Here is an 11,312-nt window from a genome sequence, read left to right on the forward strand (position 1 = left end):
TTCCAAAAGCAGCACTGAAACAGGAACAGCAGAGGTAAATTTTGTAACATGAAAGGGCTCTATTGGCATGATTGTAACAACACAAAAAAACAGCAAAATATGCCGGGAGTTGATGATGAATAGAATCACGACGAATAAAGATAGGCTGAGTGGTAAGAGTTGTATTTACAATGAAAATTGACCGTGATAAATTCAAGTCAACACAATATTACCAAGTTAAATACAGCTACCAAATTAACAAATCACTGTTGCGTCGGGATTTATTGGTCGACTTTATGACTGAAATGAACGTAAACGTTTAGAACTGATGGGTCAACTGGCTAGAAAAGTTTCACTGAGTGAACTAAAGCGAAAAGAGAACTTGAAGCGGGTGATTTCGAGTAATATAACTTTCTTCGCCGTTGACAAAGTACACAACAGAGGTCAACAGAGAGAGGTCGACAGGCAAATCATCACCAATTTGAGGTTCGTTTACACGAGAGAGGAAAAATGGCACGGGTCCGATAAAAAGTGGAACGGTTCCATTCATTTTTGTAAAGAAACAGTGAACTTTTATCCGTTCCGCTACAGGACCATAGACGCCTATGGTTCCGTAGCGGAACGGATAAAAGTTCAGTTTCTTTACAAAACTGAATGGAACCGTTCCACTTTTTATCGGACCCGTGCCATTTTTCCTCTGTCCTGTAAACGCGCCTCAAATGTCGTGATATCGGACGATCTACACGAGTCCACATTTTTTTTTTTGAGTAAAAGCGAGCTATCGCCTTCAACAGCAATTCAGGTGATTAAAATAATTTCTTTGGTTGTAATGCGGAACAACAGCGTCGACAGTTGTCTTTAGGTGAAAGGTTTCAACATCGCTCTTCAACAAAATCGAACGAATGTTGAAGCAAATGTTGAAGGACCTTGAAGCCTTTCATTTGCGGGGGGCTTCAGTCTCGAGTATGCATGATGCTCGGTTCTCACTGTAAAAAAATACGAAAGTGTTGAAGGAATATATAGGGGCAGGAAAGAGAGTGTTTACATACAAACGCCGTAGGAAGTTCACTAGTTCGTATTGGAATAAAAATTCTACTTGTGTGAACTTTCATTTCACAAGTGAACACCACAATAATGTTATGACCCATCCGCCTACCGTAACACGATGCTCAGACTGGTCTTATTCCATTACACATTTGATTCCGAACTCACAGATCATATCACGATACAAAGGAGATTTTAAAACTTAATTTTGTTTTTGGCGATCAAGCATGAATGTGTATCGGGTGCGAAAATTTCCGTTAAAGCGCCCTGAATTTTTCAGGTGTCATGATAAGACGATTGCTAAGTTAAGTGTGCGAGGATAACTTCTCGCAATTTCGTCTCATGATAACCCGCTGCCGGCACGGGAGCCCAACACAACAGGCCATTTTCGAAATATCAAAATATTCGGGTTGATAGTGAGTCAGTGAGGACAAAAACAAAAGAAACACGTTGGAATGAATGTGAAACATATTTGCATATCATCCATTTTCCTTTGTCTTCGGGCGTGTTTTCACGCCAGCCGATTGTCTCGCTTAACATATTTGGTCATATTTGTCCTGTATTAAACCTCTCCTTTCTTTTAATATATCGAAAAAGGCCTATTTACTACTTCCAACATGATCTCTTCTCTAAATTAAGGATTATCGTTAATTCGTAATTAGCTTTGAATAGAATTTACTGTTATCGTCATTTTAGGACAGTGTGTCCCAGGACTTGTGGTAGCACAGAAAATAAGGAAATAAAAAAAAAACATATCCGTGGATTAGATTCGAACCCGGAGCTTCTGTTTTATCGGAACCGATTCTTTCCGCTTCACCACTGAAGATTCTCAGAAAAAAATATATTAGCGTGACTTTAGGGGCATTTTGGCGCAAACAATTTTTTGATTTGGTCTATTTCTTGATATTTGGTCTGTCCAATACGTAAAATTTGCGGTAAAACTCCGACATGTTGGCCCATATACTACTGCTCTGTTGGCCGCACTAGCTACCGAAACAAAAGAGATATGGGTCTAGCCGCCATTGTGACGTAAAAGCCGGAGTTTTCTAAACATTTAACTTGATCAATGTGGATTTTTTGACTGCAGTTTACATGCGTGGCAGCAGAATGCAACAATACCAGAAATTTAAAAGACGGTATAGGGCTTCATTTCATGATACCGTATTTCGATGACAATCGCCATGAAGCCATGAACGTCGAAGAAGATTGCTTCAGTTTGTCACAGTGCTCGAAGCATTTCAAAACAGAGGACTTCACTCGACGTTTACACCGCTTTTGATCAAACGTGACAACACAAATATGGAAGACGTTTCATTAAACACCTATTTCTAATACGATTCTCCTTGCAGAAAGCTCAAGTTATAAGAGAAACGATCTGTTGAATACATATAAAATTAGCGCAAAATACTGCCATGTTAGCCACGCTACCGAGACAAGAGAGGTAAGGGTCTAGCTTCAATTGTGACGTCAAAATTTGACTTCTTCTCTGCGGATTTTTTGAATGCAGCTTACATGAGAAGCAGCAGGATGCAACAATACCAGAAGTTTAAAAGGCGGTATAAGGCTTCATTTCCTGATACCGTATTTTGACGACAATCGCCATGAGATTACGAAACGTCGAAGAAGATGGGTTCAGTTCAGTTGCGCTTGAAGAATTTCAAAAGAGAGGACTTCACTCGACGTTTGGACCGCTTTTGATCAAACGTGACAACACAAATATGAAAGGCGTTAAATTAAACGATTCTCATGGCAGAAGGCTCAAGTTATAAGAGAAATGGAAGTGGAAGCAATAAAAAGAAACGAAGCAAAGATAAAATCAGATATTTAATCAAATACACCAGCAGTACAGAACATGTACTCTATTTGTAAACCATATCTTAGCCAAAAAAAATTCACCGCTCACCTTGCTTCGTCTCCTGTATGTTGATACATTTGTTTGCCTCTTGCTTTGCCTCATTTTCCGGCTTTTAACCTAATATAAGGCTCCATTTTCGAAGGCAAACTGGTTCGACTCCTGAAACGTTGAATCAAACAGGACAACTCTAAACAGCCTTCCAACTCCCTGCAGCAATAGTACTCGCTAATGTTTTGAAGAAAATCGACAGTGTGACAATTTCCACACTTGCACCTACACAATACAGAAGTCAACGAATGAATAAAAGGAACAAATCATGATGAACTGTCGTTGCAAGATGTAACCAAACAAAAAACACACAATCAACGAAAGCAGTCTCGGTAGGTGCGCACAGAGATCACCATGCAGAATACGCAAGTATTCCCACTATATAAGCCACTTCAACGTTTCCGTCAAATTTATCGGCCTTCAGTTGTCGTTCTAGTGCTTTGTCAGCTTCTATTTTCTTTTCGTAATTGGCAGTTTATTCCTTGTCAGCCTTTAGGTCGTCAGCAAAGGCGATGATATCTTCATCGCTCGAGGCTATATGATCTCGATGGAGATAAATCATGACCATCATCTTTCATTTCTATGTCGTAATCCATTTTCGAGTCTTCGGAAAAATGACCAGCGTCAGAATCTGACGAGGGCCAAGAAATGTTTAACGTTACGTTAAAAGAACTTCTCTATGAAGGAGAAGGCAAATGAAGCTTCCCCCTCGTTCTCTGCAGGGTCCCTTGGGAACGAGTTTGGTGAAACTTATATCTTGTGGGTCTCGATCTGACGTCACTACCATCGCTCTTCCCAGACCTCTTTTGCACTGCCGTGATTTCCTGAAACGGAAATGACAGACAGTTATATATAATTTTTAGACACGCCTGATTATGTTGCTGCAATAATCAACGAAATACCGGGCATCTGCACGTTTTGCACACACATTTTATAACCTGTACTGTAATTATTTTATCTTGTAACCATGAGTTGTGACTATACTTTTCTTTCTATGTTAATGTCATGTAAATAGTGTGAAATAAATGAACCATGAACCATGCCGTGATCCTTCAATCTGAGTAATAGATCCTGAGAAGTAGTTCTTCGGTTAGGTATTTATCCTGTATTAAGTTTGGAAATGGTGCGATGAAGACGTTTAAACACTTCCTATTTAGCGATTGGTTGAATCAAATCATCCTCAGTTTGGACCAGTTTTAACTTCTAATTTATCTCTTTAAAGGGGCTCTACCATGCTATCTTGCTGCAACAATTTCAAAGTTTTAACTATGGTGGGGTTCAAAAGACAATTTTTCCTTTGTTCACTGCAGAACCCATTGGTCAGGTGAAACTACTTTTCTCTCTTTTGTTTCAGTACTGATGGAGAGGATTGAGGTAGATTTTAACTTGGATTAATGTTTTTCCAAGTTCTGGCTCTTTCTCTCAGAAACGGCCACAAATAGACCATTTTACAGTTGTAGCTAAGTTACCTGGCCTAAGAATGGAAGCAAGGCTGCCGGTGACCCTGCGTTGGTACAAACCTTTGTGCTTTTCTAATGTTAATGGAGACTAATTAAAATTACAACAACACAATTTACATGATAAAAGCAGTGAGGTCTGTATCAATACCTCGCAGCCTCTCATAGGCTAGGTCACTAAGCAAACCGTGACTGTAAAATGCCCTATTTCGTTGTAAACGCCTCCTTCTCCCGTACATAATAATCGATAATAAATTTGATATATAATTGGCAGGATGGTTTTATTTATCAGGCACGAAATAGGACAGCGCTATTAGGGGTGCCTTCTTTACAGTTTCAGACGTTTTAACCAGAAGACAGCGAAATCTATGGGACCTCTGTTAAGTGAAGTTTTAATATGGGCACGTGGTCTCTGAGCAATGTGGAGTTTCATATACCTTTGGAGCCTGTTTTTCCATCCGAACCAGGGTTACCAGCCAATCCTGGTGTCCCTGGTGGACTAGGAGGTCCATGCATCTTTTCCTTTCCACTGTTTTGGGTATGCTTTCCTTTGAAATTGAAAATGGTACAAAAGAGTTAGAGTTCATAATCGGTAATTCCTTAAAAATCGTTGTTGGCAGTTACATTAACCTTCAATTACTTTCTATTAAAGAAAATAACCTGAACAAAATAACATTTTTATGTCAGAATATTGTTGCGCTCATGTACTGGCATGAACATTGCAAATCACGGAAGAGTTTATTTTCTATTTTGCCTCTAAGAAATGGAAAACTTTTATCACTGAATAGCTTTTCTTTTGAATGTCATTGTCTTATAACGAAGGGTGGGTTTGATACCAACCCAAAAGGTAGGCCACAAGTGAATTGTAAGAATCCCCACTTGATCCCACAGAAGGGAACCGCATCAGTGCATCAAATCTACCAAAAAAAAAAAAAATAATAGAAATAAATTAAAGTGTTGATATTCATCAGAATTGTTGATTGCGATGAGATGGTGATGTCTGAGCTATATGAAAGGCGTTCAAGCACAAACAGGTGAAGGCATAATCATATTTTAGGGAAAGAACTTTCAACCCGCATATAACAATATTTGGCAGAGAAGGTTTCACTTCAAAGATTTAATTGCAATATATTTGGGTCTACAGACACTGGCCTTATTTGCTAACGAAGCCCGATTTTGTCACATTTTGGGTGTTTTTCCGGGCATGTTCGCTCCAAAACAAAGTCGGTGACACCCCATTTTTTTTTACATGTCTGACATAACTAACTCATCATCTTACAGTGGTAAAAGTTTGAGAAAAAAAATCAATGTTGAAAATTTTTCGCGCGAACGTCCTTAAAGCCCCGTCTACACGAGCAAATTTTATGTGGCAACTGTATGTGGCAATTTTTATTTGCCCGTGTAGATGGTTCGACAAATATTTGTTGTTAATTTGCGTCAGTAATAATTTCGCACAGCGGAGATGCCCATGGAAAAGCAAAAAGCAAGATGGCGAAAGTCAGAAGACGTGCCAGACGTTGAAAAAATTGTCACATTTTATGTGGTATCTCGTCTACACGGACAATTTTTTTATGTGGCAATTTTATATTTGCCACATTAAAACTAACACGCTAGCTTTTCCAGCACATGCAGTTGTCACATAAAAATTGGTCATTTATCATCATCTACACGGGCAAATAAAAATTGCCATACAAAAATTAACTGTTCCGAGGAACGGGTATCATTGAACTGAAGAAACTGGGTACGATTCGCGAAACAGGTTTTGTAGAAATAGCTTTTATAGAAACTGTCAGTCTCAACAGCATGCTTTGTACCTGTTTGTACACTACCCTAGACTTTTGGGATCTGCTAAGACCACGGGTCCTTACAAGGAAAAAAAGGCTCAATACGAAACTTGTTTTGAAAAACAACCCTCAGATTAACGAAACCATAGAAACTATGAACACAAGAATTGACACTTCGCAAGACATCTTTATTCTGTCGGTAAACCTAAATTGGGTAAAACCAGAATGATATTTTTCTTATAGGAACTGGTGTGACAGAATTTGAACGCTTAACTTGGTGTTTCGTAAGGATGTCATCAGGGGCGTAGCCAGGATTTTTCAAAGGGGAGGTCACACTATGTCAAACAGAAGGTGCTCACTAGAATGTGGCGTTTTCACCACCTGAATAGTGTAGGTTGTTTGCTTAAAAAGGATTACAAGGGGGGGGGGGGGGGAGAGTCAAGGGTCATTAATGTTAAAACTAAGGATGTCGTTAGGATATCCATTTTGCAAAAATAGTTTTTCAATTTTATTAACTATTGGCAATAACGCATAAAGAGGAATCAGAACAAACACGAAAACAACGATAGGTCAAGGTGCGAATTAAATTAACACTGTGCTTTCGTGGTGTGAAGGAATCCCATTTCATGTAAAGACCTGTGAAAGTTTTCTTTCTGTAAACCATCGTTGAAACGTATGTATGATTTTGCTCGCGTTTGACAAGGACGTCTAACAACGAAGTTTTATATTCCATGGTAAATTTTATATGTTAGGATGTCTCAGGTTGAGGTATTTGAGAAATCTTTGTTGTCAAACAAAGTACCTAAGTCCCTAAGTCATGCATGTACCTAAACTATTCTTGCTGGATGTGGCACCTGGAGATATTGGCCAAGACGGTGCCACTTCGAACACGAATGGGTACAAGGGAGGAAGGATTGTCAATCTATCTGGTTTAGGTAAATTCAAATGCATGCGTACTTTCGTTCCATTGGGGTCAACCTTGGGTTCCATACCGATGGGTCTCATTTTATTATTTGTCGGATCGACAACTTTTTAATAAATTAATGAAAATGAACTTCCTGTGGAAGATAAATTTCTACTGAGTTGTAGGAAGACTTCAGTACATCTAAAATGTTTAGTATATGCGGTACCAATCGAAGGAGTGCTTATTCCATGACATCTCAGCTGTAGGATGCTGATTAGTGGATCGAATTGAACATAATCATGTAACACAAGACTTTGAGACCAACAAGTTTAATGTGTCATTTTCCCATTACGTTTATTGTTTTGCACCCTTACTCTACATCTGCTCTCTGGCTTACCAGAGAATGATATGTTATTTAGTTTCTGTTTAGTTCTAATGCAAATCAACTACTGTTCAAGCTTTCTTTTGTCTTTACTTGGTGCAGACGGCGCATGTTAACTCTCGACCGCTGACATATGGAAGACAGGGAAGTGAACCACAAACACCTTCCACAGCATACAGCAAGGCACCATCTTTGTTAGCCTGGGTACCGGGAACGAATTCCAGATCACCATCGACACAGATGAAATCACTTGAATGTTTGTGACCATGATATGCAGTCATCAGGTACCCATGATACTCTTCGGTCCATCCAGATGGACAGTCATTCCTTGCAGGCATCATCAGCATTGAACCACGTGACTTCACAAAGCAGACAACACAGGGTGCCTCATGATTATGGCGATTTACCTTAAAAGGGTCTCCGTTGTATTGACTGACTTCATACTCAGCGCCGTAAATGTATCCTGCAGACTGGTGACCATTTTTGTACTTGTCGTACTTTGGAGTGTGAGGAAGACAAAGGTAGTTGGCTCCACTACCGTAGTGGTCGAAGTGCCCACCCCCAATTATCCCTGAAACGTGGAAATGGTATGTAACACGCGTTTAGCTTGCTCAGACAGGCAAAAACAACTACTAATTCCTAATTAAATTACACTTCTAAAGGAATTCTCAATGTTGTGGTTTTTGGCCGTTTTTGCCATGCTATGTTTTCATTCAGTCTATCTTTAGCGAGATCAGTATTTCCTTTTGATTCGTGTTCCTTTGCTAACTTCATTTTCTGCTCCGAACGACCCCTGTGACTTATTATTATACCTATAAAGAAAGGAAAATTTGAGACTTCAAGAATTTTATCACAAGCACCAAAACATGAAGCAAAGTAAGTGTAATTGCTTGGGCCAACTGCTATTTTCAACTGATGCAATAAGTTTTTTTCACGGAATGTCTGGTGATAGGAAGCGTTCAATTGCCTTATTCAGTGATTTTATACCTTTATAAACAATCTGAGCTCCACTGGGACATATGGTCCTTCCCCACCGAACATACTTCACCCCAGACTGTCCAGTCCCGTCTCGTCCTCTTTCTCCTTTGGCGCCTTGAGGTCCCTGGGCTCCCTGTTGGCCCTTAGGACCAGGGGGGCCTGGTAACGGCTTGTTTGAGCTAGGATTTCCCGGTTCTCCTGTGAGGAAAAGAGATACACTCGCATGTGACATCATCATTTGTTGTGTGCTGATGGGGAAAGTTGCAAGGGAGCAGTTTTCCATGGTCACAAACAAAAAGGATGGGTGGGCAAAAGGTAGATGTAGATGTACACTATGACAGATAGTTATATATAATTTTTAGACACGCCTGGTTATGTTGCTGCAATAATCAACGAAATACCGGGCATCTGCACGTTTTGCCGTGATCCTTCAATCTGAGTAATAGATCCTGAGATGTAGTTCTTCGGTTAGGTATTTATCCTGTATTAAGTTTGGAAATGGTGCGATGAAGACGTTTAAACACTTCCTATTTAGCGATTGGTTGAATCAACTCATCCTCAGTTTGGACCAGTTTTGACTTCTAATTTATCTCTTTAAGGGGGCTCTACCATGCTATCTTGCTGCATGCTATGGTGGGGTCCAAAAGATAATTTTTTTTCCTTTGTTCACTGCAGAATCCATTGGTCAGGTGAGACTACTATTCTCTCTTTTTTTCCAGTACTGATGGGGAGGATTGAGGTAGATTTTAACTTGGATTAATGTTTTTCCAAGTTTTGGCTCTTTCTCTCAGAAACGGCCACAAATAGACCATTTTACAGTTGTAGCTAAGTTACCTGGCCTAAGAATGGAAGCAAGGTTGCCGGTGACCCTGCATTGGTGCAAACCTTTGTGCTTTTCTAATGTTAATGGAGACTAATTAGAATTACAACAACACAATTTACATGGTAAAAGCAGTGAGATTTGTATCAATACCTTGCAGCCTCTCATAGGCTAGGTCACTGAGCAAACCGTGACTGTAAATTGGCCTATTTCGTCGTAAACACCTCCTTCTCCCATACATAATATAAAGTTGATATATAATTGGCAGGATGGTTTTATTTATGAGGCACGAAATAGGACAGTGTTATTAGGGGTGCTTTCTTTACAGTTTCAGACGTTTTGACCAGAAGACAGCGACATCTATGACACCTCTGTTAAGTGAAGTTTTAATATGGGCACGTGGTCTCTGAGCAGTGTAAAGTTTCGTTTACCTTTGGGGCCTGTTTTTCCATCCGAACCAGGCTTACCAGCCAATCCTGGTGTCCCTGGTGGACCAGGGGGTCCAGGAGGTCCCATCTTTTCCTTTCCACTGTTTTGGGTATGCTTTCCTTTGAAATTGAAAATGGTGCAAAAGAGTTAGAGTTCATAATCGGTAATTCCTTAAAAATCGTTGTTGGCAGTTACATTAACCTTCAATTACTTTCTGTTAAAGAAAATAACCTGAACAAAATAACGTTTTTATGCCAGAATATTGTTGCGCTCATGTACTGGCATGAACATTGCAAATCACGGAAGAGTTTATTTTCTGTTTTGCCTCTAAGAAATGAAAAACTTTTATCACTGAATAGCTTTTCTTTTGAATGTCATTGTCTTATAAGGAAGGGTGGGTTTGATACCAACCCAAAAGGTAGGCCACAAGTGAATTGTAAGAATCCCCACTTGATCCCACAGTAGGGAACCGCATCAGTGCATCAAATCTACCAAAAATAAAAATAAAAATAAAAATAAATTAAAGTGTTGATATTCATCAGAATTGTTGATTGCGATGAGATGGTGATGTCTGAGCTATAAGAAAGGCGTTCAAACACAAACAGGTGAAGGCATAATTATATTTTAGGGAAAGAACTTTCAACCCGCATATAACTATCCGTGTTGTGTTATGTCAACATTGCAATGTTAAAGAGTTTTCAGGAGATGGTACAAACGTTTGATTCCGTAGTTCTTATTGCATGAACAAGCCCTGCCGACATGTGGAAAGTTCTCAGTCGTGTGATTTTATTTCTCTTTTTGGTTTTGTTACAGCTGAAATTTTACATGATATCCTGCATGGAGTGGCGAAAATAACATCACTCTTTCCTTCGAATCTTTGATGCTTCCAACCACTTACATTTCCCCATCGTTTGGATAAATAGCTCCAAGCGGGGGAAGTTTTCTAAACTCGTTTCTCTAGTTTGTTTCGTGTCTCTAGTTCGTTTCTCTAGTTCGTTTCACTCAATTGGTAAAATATATTTGATTTTAGCGAAAAAAATTCTCTTTCTGTGCAAGAATCGATAGACATATTCACTCCTTACCTCCTGAACGTCACACACACGCACAAAAAAGAAACTACAGCAATATTTCATTTGGAATTAAATTAACTGGCAACATCTTTTAGTTATTACTGCTGGGAACACGAATAATTAAGACATACCAAGTTTCAGGAGAAAGTTTCAGCCTTCGCTAAATCCCGAGCCTGAATTTTATTTCTGAAAACTATAAAAATGTAAACTCCTAATACATGAAGAATTATATAGAAATGTTATCAAATAAGATTAGTGCTCAAGCCTGACTCGACGAAGCAGTTATCAGCGTGGACCTCCGTTAGCGAAAAATACAGTAAATACAACATTGGAGACAATAAACAAATGAAGAAAAAATTTAAAAGATTTCTCCCTGAGTTAGTCTGTTGTATTGGGAGGGTAAGGAGCTATGGATTATCGAGGACAAACCTCTCTTCAAGGCTTTTCAGTCGTTGTTCAAAGCTTTGTGGGTTTTGAGTGATGTTTTTCTTAATTCCTCTGCGTTCGCGAAACAGCATCGACTCAGGCGTTTGTCCAGTTGCATGGTTATTGTGAGTTTTTG

The 11,312-nt window shown here is 39.3% G+C and overlaps 1 protein-coding gene across 2 annotated transcripts in view; it reads right to left on the reverse strand.

Moving 5' to 3' along the window:
• Positions 1–7,399: 7,399 nt before the first annotated feature.
• Positions 7,400–11,312, reverse strand: part of LOC137978590 (short-chain collagen C4-like) — a 10,451-nt gene continuing 6,538 nt past the window's right edge. The window contains exons 1-5 of one of the 2 annotated variants that reach the window (XM_068825583.1): positions 11,180–11,312; positions 10,092–10,168; positions 9,683–9,799; positions 8,441–8,629; positions 7,400–8,024 (exon numbers count right to left, since the gene is read on the reverse strand). The exon at positions 11,180–11,312 is cut by the window's right edge and continues 859 nt beyond it. In XM_068825583.1, the coding sequence (XP_068681684.1) occupies positions 7,543–8,024; positions 8,441–8,629; positions 9,683–9,799; positions 10,092–10,168; positions 11,180–11,312 (998 nt within the window). In that variant the 3' untranslated portion in view covers positions 7,400–7,542. The remainder of the gene's footprint in view (positions 8,025–8,440; positions 8,630–9,682; positions 9,800–10,091; positions 10,169–11,179) is intronic. The other variant, XM_068825584.1, reaches the window with a different exon arrangement.

Source organism: Montipora foliosa, chromosome 12, assembly GCF_036669935.1.
Source record: "Montipora foliosa isolate CH-2021 chromosome 12, ASM3666993v2, whole genome shotgun sequence".
Taxonomy (NCBI): Eukaryota; Metazoa; Cnidaria; class Anthozoa; order Scleractinia; family Acroporidae; genus Montipora; species Montipora foliosa.